The sequence below is a fragment of the Anolis sagrei genome, chromosome Y, assembly GCF_037176765.1.
Source record: "Anolis sagrei isolate rAnoSag1 chromosome Y, rAnoSag1.mat, whole genome shotgun sequence".
NCBI lineage: Eukaryota > Metazoa > Chordata > Lepidosauria > Squamata > Dactyloidae > Anolis > Anolis sagrei.
The window spans coordinates 10,955,787-10,980,469 of NC_090035.1; the positions used below are offsets into that span (position 1 = coordinate 10,955,787).

General features: G+C 40.0%; 1 protein-coding gene across 4 annotated transcripts in view; it reads left to right on the forward strand.

The window, feature by feature from the left end:
* The window catches only part of LOC132782136 (uncharacterized protein C7orf50), a 112,484-nt gene extending 98,352 nt beyond the window's left edge, over window positions 1–14,132 (forward strand). For all 4 annotated transcript variants that reach the window (XM_060786836.2, XM_067461302.1, XM_067461301.1 and 1 more), the window contains 2 exons: window positions 12,862–12,943; window positions 13,313–14,132. In XM_060786836.2, the coding sequence (XP_060642819.2) occupies window positions 12,862–12,943; window positions 13,313–13,495 (265 nt within the window). In that variant the 3' untranslated portion in view covers window positions 13,496–14,132. The remainder of the gene's footprint in view (window positions 1–12,861; window positions 12,944–13,312) is intronic.
* Window positions 14,133–24,683: the final 10,551 nt, after the last annotated feature.

Sequence of the window (24,683 nt, forward strand, 5' to 3'; positions counted from 1 at the left end):
TTATTTCAGATCTCTGGTCCCAAGGAACGTTACCGTTTTCCAAGAAGAGCACAGAGATATAGTTCTCCCTACCTGCCCGCATGCAAAAGCAAAGATCTAGATACAGTTGCCTGTGCCTCTATCACCATTTTATAAAACACGGCATTGACATCTGGAATGAGTTTGTTTTGATTCCTTGCTCTAGGTTCTGCCCCAGCTCTCATGCTGTCTTATTATTATTGTTTTGCTTGGTTGCTTGAGTCATGGAAATTTATCTCTTTTTGTTTGGTTACATTTATATAATACATTGTGCCAAAAAAATGTGGCATGAGCTTATGCGACAGGTCCAGAAGGACCCATACTGAGAAGAATCTGGATTTAATTGCGTAAAGCTGCCAGAGTCTCTGCAGGTTGGCCTCCCAGCCCACACCTATCAAAATTTTGGAATCCCTGCGGGATGGCTTTTTTCTGATGCTGAGAGCACCATCTCATCTGGTGCTGCTGACCTTTCCTAATTTAAGAGTTTCTTGTAAAAGATTCCAATTTATTACACTTGACTGTATTAAAATGTGTGCTCCAACAGAATGTTTGCTCTAAAATGAGAATTTGATTGTGTCAGTAAGGCTTTCTGTTGAAGGAGGCAATTGGCCAGCATGCAATGCATATTTGGGGTCCTTTTTTGCCATAGAGTATATTTGTACTGTAGAATAATAATAATAATAATAATAATAATATTAATAATAATAATAATAATGTCTACTTATTATTATTATCATTATTATTATTTGAAACACAACAAGATGAGTCCACAGCACACACTCTGCGGGCTGTTGTATTGGATCACACGTCGGACACTTCCCAAGTTTTTTTTGGTCATGTCAGGAACGACTTGAGAAACTGCAAGTCGCTTCTGGTGTGAGAGAATTGGCCGTCTGCAAGGACGTTGCCCAGGGGACACCCGGATGAATTGATGTTTTTGTGGGAGGCTTCTCTCATGTCCCCGCATAAAGAGCTGGAGCTGATAGAGGGAGCTCATCCACCTCTCCCCGGATTCGAACCTGCGACCTGTGTCTTCCCAAGTGTCTAGGATTGTGTGATGATGATGATGATGATGATGATTATGATTATGATGATGATGATTATTATTATTAACATCATCTTCATCCTGCTTTATCTCTCTTGAAAAGAGACCCAAACCAGTCTGCAAAATACAATATATAGTTTAAAACTTAGAAATCATAAAAATATTAAAGTAGAATTAAACATTGGAACTTATTAAAAAATCTGTGAATGCATGCAGTGTGACATCACTTTTAACTGCCATGGCTCAATGCTATAAAATTATGGGAGTTATAAATCTTTAGCCTTAACGACAACTCCCAACATCCCATAGCACTGAGTAATAACGATTGAAGTGGTGTCAAACTGCGTTCATTTTACATTGTAGATGTACCTTAAGATGTGGTTTGGGGCTTGTTTAGTCGTGCAGAATTGTGAGTTTCTAGTTCTACATATAGCAGCTCTTCACACAAAGAAACAGAGAAAAATAGCTCCACCTGCACCAAAAACTGGCTTTAAAATTAAAGCCAGAATAAACATAATTTTTGAAAGGGCTAAGTTTTGAGTGATGCTCCTGCTGCTCAGAGAAAAATAAAGATTGAAGTCCATCCTGCTCCTGCTAAAAGCTAATCCATTTAACCACTTCACAATCCTAAGCCTGTTTCAGTGTTGTAAGTACTAGGCAACTGAAGCTGTGTATCCTGGCATTATGTTTGCACAAAGCAAGGCTATCAAAATATCAATCTAATTTGGGGGCTATTGATGAGACAACCTGTAATACTGAACAGAATCCATAATGAAAAGTCTTATGGTCCTTTATTTAAACACACTTGCTGGATACAAAGTCTGCAGGGGACCCGTTTCTGTTCCTAAATCTTGGGGCCTGGGGCCACAGTACAGGGAGAAATCACATTTTGCAAAGTCCTGACAAGACCAGGAGCTCAAAAAGACTTAGCTTAAATTAATTCAGTCAGGCTTATAATAGTAGGTCGAAAAGTGGTTCCACAAGAATTCCTCTTTTCATATATCTGATTTTTTAAAAGTGGAAATGTGGCATCTTAAAGACTTTTTTGTACAATGAGTTTGAGTAGACAAATTCTCACTTCATTAGGTACATAACAATTGCCTTCCATTTAACCAGTTCCTCAGCCTAAAGAAATAAGTTTAGAATTGGTAATGAAATCCCAGAAGCATTGCCTGTAACATTTACATCTACAGCTTAGAGAGATAGATAAAGATATATGTAGGTGAGCATTCACCCCACAAAGAGAGGAGGTAATTCAGTTATTCCAGACTTGCTATATAAATAAACACCTTTGATAGGAAATGAAACATTCTTATAATGCTGATGCATTAATTCTTCATTGCTTTGTGGTGTGTAGAGCTGAAACTACAGAGCCCACTGCAAAATATATCAAGGCACTTTCTGGAGAATGCTCTGTACCAAGAAATAAAACAAAATGAAGCAAAATATAATAAAATGTTTATTCAAGTATCAGTGATGTGGAGTTTGTATTGGAAAATTGTCCTTGAAGAAAAAAATAGATTAGGATCTCATCTAGCAGGTACCAGTTATCTGGAGCCTTGATTTTATTTCCTCCCCACAATTTATTTTCTAATACAGAGGAGCCCCCGGTGGTGCAATGAGTTAAACCCTTGTGCCGGCAGGACTGCTGACCGAAAGGTCGGTGGTTCAAATCTGGGGAGTGGGGTGAGCTCCTGTCTGTCAGCTCCAGCTTCCCATGCATGGACATGGGAGAAGCCTTCCACAGAATGGTAAAGCATCTGGGCATCCCTGGGCAATGTCCTTGCAGATGGCCAATTCTCTCACACCAGAAACAACTTGCAGTTTCTCAAGTCACTCCTGACTCGAAAAAAAAATGTTAATACAAATGCATTTATAGGCTTTCTAGTACTTCTATACTGGATCTTTAAAGTGTGGTGAGCTTGCTTTGGGATTAGTTTAAAAAGTAAATGTTTCACCAAGATGTAATCTTGAGCTTGAAATACGGACTTTAGCCTTGTTCTTCTGGTCGTTTCTGGAGCAACCCGAGCCCTGCCACATGCACAATGGAGGACCTTCTTGGAGCAACACCTGAGGCACTCCAAGTGGCCAGCTACTGATCAAAGGACATTTAATAGAATACCAAGTCTGTAAACTTTGTGTTTTGTTTGTTTGTCTGGGTTTTTTTAATACAATACAACCGTTTTGGTTCGCTCCTGACATGATAAATAAATAAAGCCTTGTTCTGTCTGCCCCAAAATGTCAGCCGAGTTACTTTCTTGCCACCACATTGCTTTGTTAATGATCAACATTAACATCGACACAAAACTACAGCACCATCTGATCACTGCAAGCGCAGCATTTTTTCAAATGAAGCAGAGGGTGTTCAAGGATTGGGCCATTCCTAGAGATACCAAGATGCTTGTTTATAAAGCTGTTGTCCTTCCAACTCCGTTGTTTGCATGCAAAACATGGACTGTCCACAAACGTCCCTCTAAACTTCTGGGACGATTCCATCAGTGTTGCCTTTGAAAAATCCTGTAAATCTCTTGGGAAGACAACAGGAGGACAAACATCAAAGCAAAGCCCACCAGCATCGAAACCATGATCCTCCACCATCCACTTTGCTGGACCGAATGCCCTGTTGTCTGTAGCCCCAAAGATCGCCATCTCCCAAAGCAGCAGCTACTTTACTCTCAGCTCAAGAATGGAAAACAGAATATCAAAAAGGTTTAAAGATGGGCTTAAAGCTGACCTCAAAGAATGTAAAATAAACACTGGGTGAGAACTGGGAAGCCCTGGCCCTTGAGCATTGGAACATGCTTTTCCTCCATTGCAGGGGGTTGGATTGGATGATTCACGTGGTCTCTTCCAACTCTATTATTCTATGATTCTCTGAAGAGGTCATCTGTTAGCAATGATAGTATGGATTTTGAAGAATTACAAATAGAGGGTGAAAGGGAGAAACGTGCCAAGAGGAAGAAGGCGCCACAAGGAACCCCTTGTCGGGACCCTCTTCCACCTGGAAATCAATGTCCTCATTGTGAAAGAAAGACCATGCAGATTCAAAATAGATCTCTACAGTTACAGTCCTATCGCCAAGACTACCCTTGAAGACAATCAGACTCAGCCACAATGTATCGCCTATGATTATAATGATTGTTTTGTTAAACATTTCAACTATCCCTCCAGTGTATGGGGACTCTCTCTCTCTCTCTCTCTCTCTCTCTCTCTCTCTCTATATATATATATATATATATAGTTAGCTGCTGAATAAACAAGTATTCCTTTCCCATTCCCTCTCAGCCTTTCAGTTTGGTCCATGGATCCTTGTAGTCATAAACATTCTCAGATAAAGCATAACAGCTGTAAAACTGGATTAATATTGAAGCTCCGCATCCTGCTGTGAGCATTTCCTCTTGCATGTAAAAGTACGTAACAGGTGTAAAAAATATTTGAGAACTAATGTTTGCCTGCTTGTAAAATAACTGTTTCATTTACAAATTTAATATCCACCCCCCAAATATTAAATACTTCCCTTCCTAATGATTTTTATTTCAAGTAAAACAAAATGTTGCATAAATGAATGTTCTTAGCAATTCATTAAACTTCAGGATATGTAGTAATTACATTAGTTTAATTGACATTTAAACTAAATGCCACACGCCATGTAAGAAGCTCAGGATTTACTAAGCAGACTTGATGTGAGCTTCCTATTTGCCTGGCTATCCCTTTAGCAAACCAAAAGGGGCCTTGAACGTAAGAAAAGAGGAAACCATTAGTGTTTGGTTAACCAGAGAGATTGGCTTTATGTTTATTTGTAGGAATCCTTACGGAACCAGGTTTATATCAGACTGTGCTTCTTATTGGGCCGGATTTTCCCTAAAATATCAGTAAAATTACAGTTTGGGAGGATTTTTATGGAAGTCTCATGCCTAAATTAATGCTACTAAAAGTGATGCTCTGGGGATTATTTCTGGTTGCAGCTTGAGGCAGGACACAACATAGTTAAAATACATCATCGTAATAAAAAGCACATATTAAAAGCCGTCAGCTCAGTGATTTGGTGAGATTCAGGAAGAAAACAGCCTGAATAGCACTGATTTAAAATCATGGAATTTGGAGAGTAGAATCCATATTGTGTGCAGATCATTGCAAATTTTATTAAAATATGTATGTATTTATGGATGGATGGATGGATAGAGTTTTTACTCAAGTCTAATGCGCCAGCAAACCTAATGTGCACTTCAGTGTTCATAACCCTGAAACCAAAATAAGCATTTGCTGCCAAATTCAATGCCCAGAAGCAAAAGGTGCACTCTTTGTAATTTGGCCAAAAAGGTATGCATTACATTTTCTGCCTGCCTAGAATTCCTTCTTTAAAATCAAAAGTTTTAGAGCACCAAAGCTTCCAGCAATGGAAAAGAAAACCTTGTGACACATCTATGCTGTAGAACAGTGGTTCTCAACCTGTGGGTCCCCAGATGTTTTCGCCTTCAACTCCCAGAAATCCTGACAGTTGGTAAACTGGCTGGGATTTCAGGAAGTTGTAGGCCAAAACTCCTGAGGACCCACAGGTTGAGAAACACTGCTGCTGTAGAGTGAATCCATTTTAATAGCCTTGGTTCGATGTCATGGAATCCTGGGAGATGTATTTTTACAAGGTCTTGAGACTTCTCTGCCAACGAATACTGATGACTATCAAACTACAAATAGGGCATGAAGTCCCTTACTCTAGAGAAGGATACTCTTGAGTGAGGTTTTCAGTTTCTTGTAAGAAGATACCCACACTTCTCTTGAGGGCATAAAATCCCTTACTTTAGAGAAAGTTACTCTTGAATAAGTTTTCAGTTTCTTGTACGAAGATATCCGCGACCGGTTTCGACTAAAGTCTTCCTCAGGTGGAGAATTGTAGAGAGTAATGAAGTGGGCATCAAGTTCATCACAATAACAATGCTTCCTCGGATGTTTTATACAGTGAAACAGTAGATCTACAGGAAATATACACAAGTGGCTTGAACATGTCCCAAATGGGATAAACATTTGCATATTTTGATAACATGTAAGGTATACATAACAAAAAAAGGCCTAGGTACTTACAACAGGTTCTCAAGGGCCGTGCCCTGCAAAAGTATGTTTCTGTAGCAAGCACATGGCCAACAGATAGAAACAAGTTTATAAAGTAAAGCAATTAAAAAGGGCCAACCCAGGTAGAGCAAGTCATGAAACTGTTAAAGAGCTATACACTATAATTTACATGAAACATTGGAATGAAATGGTGTCATTCAGACCATTGGGATGTACAGTTTTAAGGGTGAAAATCCAAAAGGCTTCACGCTGTAGTAATTTAGTACCCAAATCCAAATTAGAGGGAGGTGTGACAACCTCTAAAACCAGCACCCGGATTGATTCTGCATTATGATTTAAATCAGCAAAATGTTTATAAAAAATGGAATCAGCGGAATGATTTCTAATCTTGCTCTTGTGTTCGATGATTCGTTGTTTAACTTGTCTGCTCGTTTCGCCAATATACATAAGAGAGCAGGGGCAAAAAATAATATAGATCACACCTTCAGTCGTACAGGTGGCAAAATGTTGTAACCGGTAAGAGGCGTTAGTGACAGGATTCTGAAATGTCTTTGTCTGAATGAATTGTGGACATATCGAATATTATAGAGATGAGGCCTCTTAAATAGGAGCTGTTTCCCCTTTTGCTCTAGCTCAGATGACCGTATGATGTGAATCTAATGTGCACCCCAATTTTGATGAAGTCATTTAGCCAAAAAAGGTGAGCATGAGATTCAAGTAAATAGGATAGATGGATGGAAAAATAGATAGTAAGATAGTATGCAACAACAATGGCAAGAAATAATAGTAACTGACTGTAGAAGGAAGATAGAACCAGCAATAAAGAAGAAAAGGTTGTATTATATAAAATCAGATTAAATCCAGCAGCAGAAAAGCGTGCAAAGTTATTGAAATACTAAAACAGTTCTTAAAGTGACCATGGAAATAAAAGGATCTTCCCCAAGTAGGACTAGAATATAGGCATCAGATGAGGCTCTTTGGGAAAGGCTTATCACAGATGGAGTACCTTTGTTGGGCATTCACATAATTATTTTCTATGATAATTAAAATAAAAGGACTTTTTGCTTTTCCACTTGGTTTGTCTGTTTCCTCAGGCTCTTTTCAAGCCTTGGCCCTCTTCTAATGCTGCCTTTCTTTTTCTTGTCGCATAGGACCAGTGTGTGGGATGCATAAATCTTTTCAAAACCATGTTGGCGTGGAATGGGTGGAAAAAAAATCATTTCTATGAGTGTGTGTGTGTGTATATATATATATGTTTACCTAGTGTGATTTACTGATGTTTCTTGGTTATACTATATCTTGTAAAGATTTAACAGTCTTACTCCTGGGAAGCTGGAAAGCGACTCAGTTAAACCCAACCATGTGTAATATACTAGCAGTTCTTTGCTCCAGGGAAGTGTTTAAGCCTGTCGACCAGAGATAAAATTAACATTTTTAAACAGCTGAACGTGATTATTAATCAGTACACTCTGGGGAGTCATTAGAGTTTCCAAACCCCAGAGTTAAAATAATAAAAAGGATATGTATCAAATCAAAGAGGAATTTTAATCAAATGTTATTCCTTCCATTTATCATTAAAAGGATGATGCCAGAAAAGGCATAGTTTTTTTTAAAAAAAACTGATAACATCTGCTTGAAAATGTATTTTGATTTCTTTTGAGTTTTATTTGCAGCAACTCAATAACAAAGTGGGGGGGGGAGAATAAAATGGGATTTACCTTGTATGTATATGAAATAATAATAATAATAATAATAATAATAATAATAAATTTTTATTATTTCCCAACTCTCCTTTTGGCTCGAGGCAACAATAAAAAGCATATATTAAAACATACACATATTAAAATAAACCTTCAGGTTCAGCTTCGGTTCTTTATAACACTTTATTTTGGAATCATGTTGTATCCCACCCCTTAAAAACATGTCCATATCCAGCCTCATGGAATTTATAGTATGTCCTGTTCATTAGAGAACATAATGTCAATAATGCTCGTCCAGAAATCTTTCCCTTTCCCTGAAGTTTCGCTCCAGTTGACTAAGATCCTGGAACCGGACCACTGCAAGTCCAGGTTTTCATTTTTCTCCATTAATTGAGAATCCAAGTATATACAAGCTAGAATTATATTAGAAACATCTGTTCATACATATTAGATGGAGCAACTGATGAAGTGCTAAGTGAGATGACACTCCTCCTTGAAGGTGCCAGCTGCAGAGTCGTTGCCTGGTCAAAAAACCCCTTAAAATAGATCCTCCCCAGTAACTAGACAATATAAATTCCTCGTGAAACATGCCAGGCTGCAAATGGGCCTTTGGCATCCTAGCGACACCAAAACAAAATCCTCCCTGGGGTTCAGTGTGGGTTCATGGCTTCTCTAGGCTGGTTTCGCATGAGTGATGTTTTCAAGGCAGGGCACAAATGCTTCCAAAAGTTCTTTCTAGAATAGTTCTCTTGGAAGGGCTGCAGTTCTCATGATGTCACTTTTCTAACGATGGTTGGATCTAAAGAACGTCCTTTTGCTGTTGGCTTAAAAATTTGTGTTGGAGATTTTAGAGATAATGAGTTCACAGGGTAATTGTCCCAGAGTTGGTATCAAAGACAATTGAGGATTAGCAAATGTAGAGTTGGAAGAGACTGCAAGGTCCACTTCACCCAACTATCACCACAGATGAACACATGGTCAAAGTATGCCCCAGAAATGCCCATCCAACTTCTATCTCCCAATAGGGAGACTCCACCATCTTCTGCAGAGGTCTCTTCCACTGCTGAATGACTCTTACCATCAAAAATCTCTTCTTAATATGTCTCGAATTTATTTTCTTGTAATTTGAATCTGTAGAGTCTAATCTCTGGAGCAATTGAAAGCAAGCTGGTTCTAACTTCCGCTTGACCTCCTTTCAGATATTTAAAGATAGTTACCATGTCACCTTTGACAATAGGTGGGTTTTCCTCCAGGGGCAAACTAAGAATGGGCAACTTGGATGTCCCTGAACAGACACAGAAGCGGAGTGGGCAGATCAAAAGACAACCTGGCAAAATGACACTACCTAAAAGAATCCCCCACCTTGTGTGACTGTGGAGCAGAACACACAACCCCGCATCTGTATGCATGTCCACTATGCCCTGCTGCATGTAAAGAGGAAGAATTGTTGGAGGCTAGAGACAATGCCGTTGTTGTTGCCCGTTTTTGGTCAAAAGATATTTAACCGCTTGTGCTCCTTCTATTTTTATCAGTTTTATACAGTACTAATTTATGCAATGCTTTTGATGCGAAATAAAAATAAAGAATGTCACCTTTCTTTTCCTAAACTGGCTTCCTGAGCCATTCCTCATAAAATAGTGGGTTTGAAAAAAAATGAAAAGTGTCAGTGGAAATGGGAGAAACCACTCAATTTTGGGGCTTATAAACTTCCTCAGGGCACATTACTTTCTTCTTGGGTATCTTAATGGGAGACCTTTCCTCTGTTATGTTCTCCTATGTTGTTTTCCTTGTATAATTCAAATGAAACCAAAGAGAAGGGGGGAAATGGAAATCCTTTCAAAGTAAAGAAGAAGAAGAAAAGAAACCGACTCAAAAACCTTTTAATCCATAAGTAATATCCAAAATAAGCTGTCAGTTTTAGCCAAGCTCAGATTCTCTTCCATCTAACCTGATCTCCTCCCATCCAAAAATATCTTTAATGCGCATATCAGGCCATTTGTGACATTGTGGTATTGCGAGGGAAGAAGAAAACGAAGCAGTATTATGCTTTTTTTTCTTTTCTTCCCCCTGAGGCTGGTAACATATCCATCGCCCGATGATCATAAAAAAATGTGTATAAATGAGAGGGATTAACCGCCCTGTTTGTAAATGATCCCGCATGCTTGAACAGGGCTTCTGCCAGAACGTGGGGCCCTTCTTCCCCTTCTGTAGCCACCCCACAAGAGGATCGTCGTGGGAGGGAAGCAAAATATGTTGCTTTTTCTCCCTTAAACATTGCATCGCTGGCTAAGAAGGCTGACTTCCGCCCTTAGGCCGATCCAAATTAGGTGTAAAACAACACGGACATCTGGGCACAACAGCTAGCACATCTATCTGTCTTGTGTCACACTTGGCACAGGATGAAGCAGGATGAGGTCTGTTAAATAGTTCCATCCTGGGCAGATAGGACTCTCTGCAGCCCATACAAAGTTGGGATTGAAGTTGTATTAGACACCTCCAGGCATTATTGTAGCGTCATCACAGGGCTGTGGAGAGAGCATTCAGCTTCCACTGGACTCATCTATGCCTTGGGGACAACATTTCATTCATATGTCCTTCCATTCAGACAACCCTTTGACTTTGCTTCTTGAACCAGCTGGTCATTTGGCCATTCTCAGTCTCTGACTTTACATGAGAGCGCTAACATGTCCATTTTACTGGGTATATTCTACATAGGATGAACTTTGGATCTACACTGAGTGATGGGAGTGATATTAAGAAAGTTCTACTCACATTTCTCTTCCGGGTTCCTCTTGGCTTGCCGCGTTTGACTTTTCTCCTTAAAACACTATGAGAATTACCTTTTAGCTCTTGTACTTCTGCTTTGCTAAGAATGGTAGCGAATTGGAATTCTTGTCCAACTTCCACATTTGTTGTGTTCTCCCTCCTTTTCTGTCAACAAGAGCCTGAATGAATAAGCCTCCCTTCTCTTCACAAGTCTCCAGCACTGTTTCACATTTGACTGAGATGGAAGAGCATATCCAGTGTTGAGTTTAAAACCACAGACAGGTTGGACAGACTTGCCAAGTTTCCTTTTTTCAGCAAGAAATATGGTGTTGGGTCTAGTTTCTGTAAACCTTACACCAGGATTCTCCTGACTTCCTTCTGGCTTATTGATGCTCACAAAAATAGGCATTGTTCTGTGATTGCTTGCTTCCTCTGTGTCATTCTCATTCATGTTTAAGATATCCATGACTTCTTTAAGAACTCTGGGTGGAAATGCAGCCCAGTTAGCAGACTTTCTAGTGATTTCAAGGACTTTAGAAACAAAGGCTGATATTTTCATATTTAGCAGTTAGTCCAGCAGTTCTCATCAAAGCCTCCTGGCCCCATTTGTGATTGCCATGAGCAATTTGTTTGCCAGGGCAGGATAGATTTAATTTGTCATCTTTTTCAGTCTATTCATCTTGACAGTATTTGAGTTACATTAGCACTTTTGTAGAATTTCCTTTCCAGTGGATTTTTGGAGCTTAAATATTTTTGTGTCAAGTTAAGATCAGGCACTATCTGCCTTCCTTGAACAGCTTCACAAAATTGGATTTCCCCCTTTGTGCATGAATATACAATTTTAAGGTATTGACATTTACATTTCCAGCACAGTATCTTCCATAGTACCATTCTATGTAAGAATTAACTCTTACTCTCTCCCCAGTGATACAACAGAAAAAGGCAACAGTAGATTTTATTTTTATTTTTTCAAATGTTGTTTCAACGATATAAGAAGATGAATTTTACTTCCACTCAACTCCCAGCCATTTGCATTGGTTTTCAAACCACATTATTTTTCCATAACATTTGCTTGGTCTGTAGTTTAGTGTTTACATATACAGAGCCAGGAACCTTTTCTGTATGTTTTAATCATTGAAGTATGGCATTTTGGAAAACATTTGCAAGTAGTTTGAATTGATTTTGAATAATTTAATTTACATAGTGTCTGCCTTCTTTATGCTTTGAATTTGATTTTCCAGTTCAGTCTCATGAAAGGTTAACCTGTGTACTGAAGTGAGGATCAACATGAAACAAAGTTTTTGGTGCAAAAAATGACAGAGGAACAAAATTGTTATTATATAATGAAGATGATGATGATGATGATGATGATGATGATAATGATTACATGATTGCAGACTATGATTGCACATTGTGTGGTTTATAGTGATAGTAATGTTTTATAATGTTTTAATGTATTTAGTTTTTGTTTTTATTTTTAATGTATTTTAATTGTATAATGCAGTCAAGACATTTTAAATTATTGTCTGACTGTAAGGTGCCTTGAGTCCCCTTCGGGGTAGAGAAAGGCAGGATCTAAGTATTGTAAATAAATAAATGCATTTACTGTATTTATATTCTGCTTTTTCTCTCCACAAGGGGACTCCAAGCGTAGTGAGAAATTTGAAAAATATGGAGGTAGTGTTATTTGATATGCTAAGGGGGCCAGGAAGGTAATTTGCCATTTGTGGGCACTTCCAGGAGGAGCTAATTCTTTTTATGGCCAGAGAACAATTGGGCCAAATAATTTCAAAAAAACATGGGACTTGTGAAACTGGTTTGGTGTGAGGACACGGGAAGACACACAAACCTAGACCTTGCTGCTGTTATCCTCATAACCCTAATCCATGGTTTCTTGTCAGGAACATAACCATAACCTTGACTTCCTATTTCTCCTTGTCAGCTGCCTTTTGGTGACAAGACCATAATGGGGATCAGTCTCATGTGCCTGGCATCAGTCGTGGCCTGAATGGTCATATATCCAACTAAAAATATAAGCCACCGATTAAACTGTGGGTGGGTCCATTTCTGTTTGTCAAGGTGGGAATGACATCTGAGCTCTTGAATAGCTTTCCTTTAAGTGAGTGAGAATGTTTCTGTAATCTAGGACCCCTGTGTTTACTCTGAGTATGTCTTGGGATTTGCTGACCCCAAATATACAAGCTTGTGTTTACTTTCTATCTTACCTTGCTTGATTTGTTTGAGTTTTCACCTGTTTTTCTGCAGCTGGTCTGAGAACCCCAAAGAATGGAAGTTTCAGAAGACGAGGCAAACGTGGCTCCTGACACACATGTATGACAAAGAAAAGGTATGCCTGATATTTGTCTTCTTTGCTCTGAGCATCAGTATTATTTAATTTGTTCATTATCTCTCACCTTTGGTAAAACCAGTATTCATGAATCACAGAGTCCAACCCCTTGCCATGTGGGAAAAGGAGGCTGAATAAAAGTCTGCTAACTTGTTCTGGATTGCATCACAAACCAACTGCTTTAAGACGTGAAATCTTTTGACTTTAGCACTGTTCTCCATGAAAACATTCCAATTGAAAAAAAAATACAAGAGAAGTTATTCTCTCCTTCGTCATGCCCGTCTATTGCTTTGCATGTGCCAAGAGCCATTGAACGACTGGCTGCTCGTTGAACAGTACATTCACATTCTCTTCCTTTTCTTCTTAAAGGTCCCCGATAAGTATTTTTCCATTTTGCTGCGGTACCTTGAAGGGCTCCAAGGAAACGCTCGAGATACAACTGTACAGAAAGCGGAAGCTTTGATGAAGGAATATGACAAGTCTGAAACAGAAGATTCTGCCCTTTTGGAGACATGTGAGCGCCTTCGGAAAGTTCTTCAGCTGTTGTCATGAAACCCTTTCATCCTGTCAGGCTTTCCCTAGGATCCATGTATCTGCATAATGTTATGGGAACAGCGCCTTTGCTGTGCTTCTTTAAAATTCAGTCGCAACGTTCAGTTTGAGTCAAAATGATGTTTTTAATCTTCGTCTTCCCCTTTTTAAAGCAGATCTCTCCCAAAGCTCGAAAGGCACTGCAAATACAGTAATAACTAATATGGTCAGTATTAAAACCAATGACATTTGGACCCAGACCTCTTCTTTTAGGAATATTTTTTAGCCTTTTCCTGTGCAATTTTTATTAGGATTCTCATCTCTTGAAGGCATTCTTCCCTTCTCCAAAGTCTCTTAAACCAGAGGCAGCTGGCATCTTTCTATACTTGTGTTTACTTTGGTTTGTTAATTGCTAGTTTCATCATTTACTCATCCTTAGCACATACGGAACAGAACCTAAAGCTTTGGAAACACTTTATGTTGTTCTGCCTTCATTTGAATTTTATTTTATTTCAGCAAGATAAGGACTAACTAAACCATTGGCTCTCCAATGCATCATGGTCATAAAAAGAAACTGCACTGCCATTCTGCTACGTCCCCAACCTTCCTATTATCTTCACATGATTGTTTTCCAGTTCAATAAATATTTCTTCAGTGATTTTGTTTGATAGATGGTTGCTTTCATGAGAGTGGACTTCTTCAGACATTTGTGCAAAATAAAAAGGCATGCTTGGGGCTGTGATAATGAGCATACTAATTATCCAAACAGTGGAGGTGCTAATTGAACTGTTGTCCATCTATAATTATCAGATTTTCCAAAACAGCTTCCTGTTATTTAAACCATAGCATTCATCTGGGTTTTTGACAGCCCATCACCAGCTTGATTTTACTATAAATGTTGGGGGGAAAGCATGGAAGAGATTAGCAATTCTGAAAGCTGCTAGCATCTTGCATTCCCTTTAAGACAACTTCATCCAGGAAGCCAAAAACATAAGTGATCCAAGATGTGCTGCGCTAACACAGTAACTGAAATGGAATTTAATATACTTGCGCAAACTGAGGTATGAATTGGTGGGAGAAAGAGAAGGAGAGAGACTGAGGAAGAGAAAAGAAAGAAGAAAAGAGGCAACAAATCCCATCACAGACACCTGAGTTAGCTGATTTCACTCCTCTTTTCCTCACCCTCCTCCACTTCCTTCCTCTTACAGTCTTTGGTATATGATTGCTTTCAGCAGAAATCCAGCCTATCTATAGAAAACAATGTGTTCTGTCTTCTCCATCATTGTCCTAAAGTGGAAATAAATAAATCAAGCAAACAAACAAGCAAACTGAACAGACCCTGGAAATTCTTGGGATACTTAAGTTACCTGCCCTGTCTGCTGGTGCATTTAAATATTCCCGTTAGTCTATAAAAGTGGAGAAGTTGACAAAAGGCCCAGATCACAAGTGGCATTCAGCTAAATAATGTGTCACTTTAAAACAAGCCAGTTGTGTCAATAAAATGACTAAAAATGCAAGACAAAGAGTAACAGACTGAGAAATTAAATCGTCAGATCTAATTGTTTTAATACTGAATCAATTTGCATTGTGTATGTTGACAAGGAGGATTCATGTCCTGGAAAAATGCTGAAGTTGAGGCTTTTGTGCAGATTTTTTAAAAAAACAAATGCTGACAATTGCTTAGACGGGAGATCTGCCTCTGATGTTAATGTTAATTGCTAAAAACATTGTCAGCATAACGGTGTGTCTTTTAATTTGGATGGTCTTTGCCGCACACTAGGATTTTGCATTGTTCCTCTTTTAATTTGGAGCTCGAGTTTTATAAAGTTCTTGATGCAATGGATCTGTCATCTTCTCTCAGGAATGATGATGTGCGTCTATTATTTATGCACACTTCAGAAGAATTTTGGCCCGGCACCATCAGTTTAAATGTTTCATAAAATGATGAAGCTCGCTTGACCTTGTGCTGTGTTAGTCTTGCTCATTACTATATAAAGTTGGCCAAATAATTGTAAAGAAGCAAGGAAATGAAACCAAATCATCTTACTGCAAGAATGCAGACCTCCCACGTACTGCTGATTTCCTATGGGACTCAGATACCAACAGCTTTGGTTTTTATAAAAGTGTTTGCTCTCTCTCACTCTTAAGAACACACATAGTTCTTTCCCCCCCCCCCCCCTTTCTCTATATAAAAACAGCATTAATTTTCTTAGGACTTAGTCAGTGTCAAACTTGGAAAAGAAGGTTGTTTTTTAAGATATCAAGAATTTGATTCATGGCTGTGTTGAATAACATGCATAATTCAGTCATATTAATGTTTCTCTCCTGCAGTCTGCCACCCCCGTGTTTAATACTTTGCAGATCAGGGTCAAGACCAAGCTGGAGCTATAGGCAAAATCTCATTTCTTTGAAGTTTCCTCAGGAAAAACCAACTATAGTATCAGAATGTACTCAAGAGGGAAAAGGTTATTGAGTAGGACAAACACACAATCCAGGAGAGCTTATGCTGGTTTGCTATTGCCTGAATCTACAGGAAAGGGGCAACCACTTTTGCGCTTCTAACTTTGCGCTTTTAATGTGTACCATGCAGCTGTGGACAAGTCTACATAGGGACCACCAAATGCAGAGCCCAGACACAAATCAAGGAACATGAAAGGCACTGCAGACTACTTCAACCAGAGAAATCAGCCATCGCAGAGCACCTGATGAACCAACCTGGACACAGCATTTTATTTGAGAACACAGAAATGCTGGATCACTCTCACAACCACCATGTCAGACTATACAGAGAAGCCATTGAAATACACAAGCATGTGGACAGTTTCAACAGAAAGGATGAAACCATGAAAATGAACAAAATCTGGCTACCAGTATTAGAAAACTCTAAAATCACAACAGCACAACAACAGAGAGGAAACAAACAAGGACATATATAATCACCTCTCAACAAAAGTTTGCTCCAGGCATGGTCAGGCCATTATATGCTAATCAAGGTGGTCAGTTGAAACATTCACACCTAGCTCCATCAGACAAGAGTCCTTTGTCCCACCCTGGTCATTCCACAGATATATAAACCTCTTTTTCCTAGTTTCAACAGACCTCACTACCTCTGATGATGCTTGCCATAGATACAGGCGAAACATCAGGAGAGAATGCCTCTAAACCATGGCCATATAGCAAAAAAAACCCTACGACAACCCATTTAACTTAGTTCTTGAAGTAAACAGAGGACAACGAGAGAGGAAGAGAGGGAAACTGGGACATTTCAAAAGTGGAACAATGGAAGATTTATCAGGGTCGTCACTGCCCAAATCAGAGCAGTGGAAGGGTTTGTAATCTAAACCTAAATTGTCTAATTCAGAAGCCTTTGCGAACAATTGCTTCATCCAGAGACTGGAAACTGTGAAGCCCCCAAAGCAGTCAGTAGAAGGTCCCAAGTGGCAGAAGGCTGTGCTCTTAGCCTTAATGGACAAGAGATGACCCACCTGGTATTCCTATTTGCTGCCAGGCATAGAGGCCATTGGCACAGGGGTCTCTTTCCATATCTGAGCGCAGACTTTCTACATTAGGCCACACATTGCCACAAGCCATTCTTAGGGATTCCAGCTAACAAAGCCCAGCAATTACAGGTAAGCAAGCACCTTCTGAGATTGACAGGGAATAACAGAAAGATAGAATGGAAAATTTCCCAATGCCTGTATATGTGTGTTTGAGTGGATTTGCTCATCGTTATCTTGGCTACTGTACTGCAGTCATGTTAGATAAGTGGTTCCTAACCTGTAGTCCATGGACCACCAGTGGTTCCCAAGAACAAAAATATGGTCCACAGCCTCACCATTACTACACTGTTGCCTCAAAACCACGCACAAATGAAAGTGACTGGTCTTGTGAAACCCTCTTATAGTGCCGGAGCAACAAGGTTGTTGGGAGGAAAGAGGCTGACTACCCACAAAACATTACTACTACCACATCAGCACTAGATTATGAAATATGGTTTTCTGCAGGTGAGCAGATGGTGACTACTGGGTGGCATATGTTCTGTCTCAGAAACTAGAGCTGATGTGGTCTAGCCAATGTAATTTTCTGAATCAGCACCCCAAATAACCAAATTGAATCTAAAGTTGACCAAAAACTGATTTGTAGCCCTTTTGGTACTAATGTTGGAGAGTGGTCCCGGTCAAAGAAAAATTGGGAACCACTATGTTAGATGGACTAAATATAATTTATGAAGGCCAAACAAATCCTGGTATTTAGAAGAATGAACTACACAGACCAAAAGGATATTTTTTGTCTTGGTGTTTAGGGCTGCTCCTGAGGCACTGATTTAAGAAATGATTTTAATTAGACCTCATCAGGTGAAAGGGTGGAGGGTGGGAGTGGGGCAAAACAATAAAATAAATTAAAAAACAAAAAGATCAGACCTCATCAGCTCTAGTTTCTTAGATATGGATATCCTGGTTTTCTATGTGCGAGCAAATGATGACTGATAGACGGCATATGTTCTGTATCTCAAAACCTAGAGATGATAGGGGGAAACTGGTGCCATTTTTGGAATCAGCAGGGCAGATATACTTAGAAACATTGGAGGCATCAAAATGTGTGTCGGTTGGGCAGCGCTGTCAAACAAATGTGTTGCTAAGCTGGTTCCTATTTCGCAACATCATTCATTTTTCAATAAGTAGTTGGCACAGAATAGGTTGCATTTCCCCATAGACTTACAGCCATCCTGTAGTGAAATAGAACATTCAGCTACTTGTACTTAATATTTTATTTCTCCAGCTTGAAATGAAAAGAGCACCAGTCAATGAAGCTGAAGGTCCTGCAGCTCCTGTAGCTCAGCCAAAGAAAGTGAAAACTCTTTAGGTATGCCACCTTTTAAGTGGAATTGTTTCTTTTGTGAAATTTAAAGGATGTCTGTCTCGATCTCATCTCCAATTATTCCAGTAACATCATTTTTATACAAAGCTATGAATGCCTCTGAATATATGTATATCAAATGTGGTAGGTGAGATAACATTTATTTAGAATGTGGGAAATTTTTCCAGCGCGTTTTCCAGTTGTACTCTTTTGTGAAAACCCACATCACAGGGCATACATTGAGTCTTGATTCCCATTCCTGGCTGCCCTTTACCAGCTTGAGTCATTGGCAGCTGCCTCTTTGCCATCTTGGTCCGCAGAACCTTGCCACCAGTTGTTTCGTTCTATTTCTGTCTACAGGCTACAAGGGACTAGAAAGCCGTGTGGGCGTATTCCAAGCAAAAACCCTCCATCATAAGCTATGAAAATGTATTGTTGTATTTACCACAAACAATGAGCATTGTAGAGAAAAGAGGGTTGGCTGGATGAAATTCCCACAGTGTCCTGACTTCATGGAAGTGTCCCGAAAGAAAGAAAGAAAGAAAGAAAGAAAGAAAGAAAGAAAGAAACTTTCTAGAATTGGCTGCAATTCCTTTCCACTGAAGAATAGCTGCTGGAGTCAGCTATGATGCATGCCATGTATGGGCATCAGCTATAGGCCTGAAGGCTAGAATGACTACAAGGAATGTTGCCCCCTTCCCAGTTCCATGTGGATGGGCATGAGGCTTAGTAAAAATAGATTCGGGAGCACCAGAGATTTGAATCTTACTTAATTGGGCCTGTAAACCCAAGAGAACTGGGACATGTCACTTGGCCAACGTTTTCAAGTCTTCTCACGAAGGAGAATGTAACAATATCTGTCTAGTTCAGTGGTTCCCAACTTGTGGTCTGTGGACCACCAGTGGTCCACGAGAACTAAAATATGGTCCACGGCCTTACCGTTACTACACCGTTGCAACAAGAGTGACTAGTCTCACAAAACCCTCTTACAGTGCCAAGGTTTATTAAATATGGTTTTCTGTGGCCAACCAGATGGCAACTACTGGATGGCATGTGTTCTGTACCAGAAACTAGAGCTGATGGGATCTATCCAATGCAGTTTTCTGAATCAGCACCCCAAATAACCAACCCGAATGTAAACTGATTTGTAACCCTTTTGGTACTGATGTTGGAGAGCGGTCCCTGGTTAAAAAAAAAAGTTGGGAACCACTGGTCTGGTTTGACATTATGCAAGGAAATTATTCAGTATATTCAGTAAACAGATTGAAAACACTGTGACCTGATGAAGTATCCTAAGTCATTTGGAAGCATAACTTGTTCTGCTATGTATTTAAAGCTAATTATAAGTTATAAAGTGGCTTGGGAGGATTTGGTCCTAGAGAAGCAACCTATACACCCTCTCAATATATACACTGGTGTGTATTCCTGGCCTTGCCTGGGAATCAGATGGGCTGCTTCTTCCATCCCTGCTTTCTCTTTCTTTCCTTCTTCTCATGCCTTTTCCCCTTTGCTTTCTTTTTTTTCCCTTTCTGTTTCTTTCTTTATCCCTCCCTCCATTTGTTTCTCCCTCTTCTTTCCCTTCTTTTTCTCTTTCTTTCTATCTTTCCTTCCCCTGCTCTCTCTTTTCCTTCTCCAGCTCTGAGGGTCTACCACACAATGGCAGCATGGCTCTTTGTGTCTTTTTCCTCCTGTTCTCTCATACATGTCCCTTTTCTTTCCCAGTGACAACACAGAGGGAGACTTCAGCCTTTGTAGTACAGACAGACAGAGAAAACAAGCACACTTTGACTTTTTTAGCAACATGTTATTCAACTGGTCTTCATTCATTGTACCACTTCAAGGCAACTTTGGGGAATAAAATACAAAGGCTACAATAAAGAAAGGACATGCAGATTAATATATAAAATACCAATCTAAGGGAGAGCAAGCTATGGACTAATCTTTAGCTATTGAAAGCCCAGGATGCATCTCCCTAAGGATGTGAAACTGTTTTCAGATCTGGTAAAAAGTAAATATTGGTCAACATTGTCCTTAGGAGGAGTTGTACAGGGTGACTAGTGCAAAGAAGAGAAAGGATTTGAAGAGTAATAACAGTCACCTGGCTACCTTCTGATCTCTTTGTAGATCCGTATTGTTGCTTTTTCAATATGTTATGAGGGGCGTTCATTAAAGATTTCCTCTGACCCATTTATCAAAGGATGCTGAAACTGCACATGTGTAATGATATAAGTCTCTATAGGTTCCGTGCCAATTTACAGCTCAGAACTGAGAACAGTCTTGATTGTACAGGTGCTGAAGTGGTGTGAGGTTTGATAATGGACCCAGTGGAATTCAGAGCAGTCATCAAGTTCCTTGACTTGAAAGGCCGCACACCAAAGGAGACATTTGATGAGATGAAAGAGGTTTATGTGGATGATTCCCCATCAGATGATGGAGTCAAGAACTAGCATCGTTAATTCCAATGTGGTCGCACTTTGGTGCAAACTGCTCGAATTCCGGGGCAACCCCACACTATCCAGCAAGTGAAGGTTGCCATCTTGAAAAATCGCTGCATAACTTTTTGCCACCAAGCTGAAAATGTCAAGATTAGTGTGGAGTCCATGGAAAAAAAATCATCCAAGGCTATCTTTACATGCATAAGGTATCCACTTACTGGGTCCCCCAGCTGTTCACACCTTTCCAGAAGCAGGAACGAGTCGAGTGCTCTCAGGCTGTATTGACAATGATGTACCATGGAAACCAGGAAGACTTTTTCAACAGACTGATCACACAGGGTGAAAGCTGGGTCCATCACTCTGATCCTGAGACTAAAGTCCAGTCAATGCAATGGAAGCATCTGGACTCACCACCTCCAAAGAAGGCACTTGCCCAACTCTCTGTAGGCAAGGCCATGCTCACAGTATTTTGAGACCAGAACATAGTAGTATTGGTGGATTTCCTAGCAAAGGGGACCATGATCACTGGGGCATACTATGCTTCACTGCTGCAGAAATTGTGGAAGGCCATCAAAACCAAGAGATGTGGCATGTTCACCAAATGTTTCTGCCTTCTGCAAGACAGTGCATCAGTTCACAATTCACCTGTTGCCCAAATGGAAGCATGCTCTCGTGGCTTTGAAATTCTACCACATCCCCCTTATTCCCCCGACCTCGCTCCATTGGACTTCCACCTCTTTCCAACAAGGAAGTTATTTTTTGAAGAGCAAGCATTTTTCAGATGATGAGACTGATTTCTGAAGTCACAACATGGCTTTTGGAGCAACCTGTCAACTTCTAAAAGCAAGGTGTTCCCAGTTGCTCAAAAAGATGGTAGAAGTATGTGTCCCAAGGTGGCACCTGTGGAGAGGAGGACTAATAACTGGGCCAAGTTTCATTGTTCTCAGTCCACAGGAAGTGGGTCAGGGGAAATCTTTAATCAACGCCACTTGTAAAAGCCTTGCCATATTGGTTTTGGTGTCTGTTAACAAGGTGGAAGTTATACGCAAAAGGAGAAAAAAATCTACATATATATTTTTCTCAAGGTTGAATCGCTTGCAATATACCTTTTGATTTTTAACAATGGAAAATCCTTTTGCAACCAGATGGCCTCATGGAAAATATATCCAGTCTCCTTCCCTTCCTTCCTATACAGAAGTTTCTTGAACAAATAGAAGCTAAACCTAATTAATAGGTGGAAAAATTATCTAAGTGAATTTACATCTAAGACTGGGAAAACTTTTTTAGATAATCTAATTATAGAATAATCCTTAACCATTGAAGGCAGACGCTGACTTTGATTTCAAAGCAACCTGGAAAGCTGTTTAGATTTTGAGCTTTTATGGTATTTAAGTAACAAAAACGGGGCAAATAAATGACCATCTGTGCAGTAGTTTGACATGAAATTGCATTTTGCATTATATGACAGTGGTTTGGTGTTTTTCAGTCCTCAAAAAACTACAGTCGTTTTAGCTTTTGTTTCCAAAAACTGGCAGAGCTATTTGAAATGTTCGCCCTGGTGGGTTTTCTCTTAAAATCAAAACTTCCCTCTCTTTGTTTTCCAAATCCATTGGAATATTATTTCAGCTGTCCCAGAACAAAGCAACAACAACAGAACTAATACCGCAAGATCAAGTGTACAATTTTTTTAACCAAGCTGCACATGAATATATCTTAGATTTCTCCAGGATAATATAGGAACGGCAGCAAGGGGCATGTGCCTGCTGCAAAATAATGGAATGAAACTGGTAGTCTTTCCTTTTCCTCTTTCCTTTCCTTCTCCTTTCTCCTCTTTTTCTCCTCCCTCACTCCCTCCGTCCCTTCCTTCCCTTCATACATATATTGCCTTTCTTTTCCAGTAACCTTACAGAGGACCACTTCACCTAGTAGCAGCCCATTATTCACCTTGCAATAGTCAATCTAGTGCCATCACAGAGGGCCACTTCACCTAACAACTGCCTTTTTCTCCTTCCTTCCTCTCTCTCTCTCGCTCCCTTCCCCTCCTATATGTCACTTGTCTTTCTCAATGACATCTCAGAGGGCCACTTTGCCTAGCAACAGCCAACCTCTCACCTAGCAACAGCTAATCCTTCACCTTTGTGATACAACAGACAGACATACATACTTTGACTTATGCAGATAGGTAAATACATGTGGGGGACTTATTTCAACAAAGTCCATTTGGCTCCTTATTTGTTAAAGAGCATTTGAAAGATAGCAGGACTTCAGGAATTTAACCAAACCCTCCCAAGAGATGGTTATCTCTAAGCCTGCTGCAAGTTGAATATCAAGCAAAAAGTGGATGCTAGAAATAATATCAGAAAAAAGCGGACTGGCACAACCTGTGGATTACAACCAGACACATTGATGACATTTGCCCTTGCGCTTTGCTACTCCACTGCTGAATACTCTTGCCCAGTGTGGAATACATCTCATCACGTCAAAACAGTGAATGTGGCTCTTAATGAAACATGCCGCATTATCACAGGATGTCTACATCCAAAACTGGTGGAGAAATTATACTGTTTAGCTGGTATTGCACCACCTGGCATCTGCCGGGAAGTAGCAGCCTGTAATGAAAGGACCAAGGCAGTGACATCTCCAGCCCATCCTCTATTCGAATATCAGCCAGCAAGCCAATGCCTTAAATCAAGAAATAGCTTCCTAAGATCTACAGAGGTACTCGCAGGAACACCACAGCAAGCAAGAGTCCAAAGGTGGCGGCGAAAACCCGAAGCCTCAATCAGTAGCTGATACCAGATGAGAAAGTCATCCTGGGCACACAGAAGATTGGGTGACCTGGAAGGCACTAGAAAGGCTGTGTTCCGGCACCACAAGATGCAGAGCTAACCTTAAGAAATAGGGTTACAAAGTGGAGTCCACGACATGCGAGTGTGAAGAAGAGCAAACCTCAGACAACTGACTACAATGCGACCTGAGCCCTGCCACATGCACAATGGAGGACCTTCTCACAGTGACACCAGAGGCACTCCAAGTGGCCAACTTCTCGTCAAAGGACATTTAGCATAATAACAAGTTTTTAACTTTGTGTTTTTAAATACATAATAATTCGCTTCTAACATGATAAATAAATAAATCTCCAAGCCTGTTCTGTATTAGCCGAAGGTGGAGGAATATCTATAATCACCATGGTGTTACATGTACCAATAGTGACCGAGTGTTATAGATTCAAAGCAATAATGATTGTCTGCCTTTAAGAAGTTACAGTCTTATGTTTAAGGAGTGATAGAGATCTAGATTTAAACCTGATGGCTATCACACAGTGAGCCAATGTAGTGTAGTTGGAGTGGACTATAACTTGAGAACATGAGATTTTAAACTCTTTTTCAACCGTGGAAATCCTTGAAATGGTATTGAGCACATTGCCCTCTTGCGGTTTCAGAGAAAGGCAAAGGCAGCTCCCTCTGAAGAAATACGGCCATGAAAGACCCTTGATAGGACTGCCTGAAAGTTGCCACAAATAGGAAACTACTTGAAGGCATACAACAGCAAAATCACACAAAACAATTCACTCTCAGACGCAGAGTTGGGTTCATATAAAAGTGTTTCTAATAAAAAGACATTACAGAGGGTCTGGAGAACAAGGCCTATGAGGAACGGCTTAAAGAGTGGGCATGTTTAGCCTAAAGAAGAAAAGGCTGAGAAGAGACATGATAGCCATGTATACATATGTGAGAGGAAGTCAAGGAGGAGGGAGCAAGCTTGATTTCTGCTGCCCTGGAGACTAGGACCCAGTGGAACAATGGCTTCAAACTACAAGAAAGGAGATTCCATCTGAACATTAGGAAGAACTTCCTAACTGTGGGAGCTGTTCAGCAGTGGAACTTTCTGCCCTGGAGTGTGGTGGAGGCTCCTTC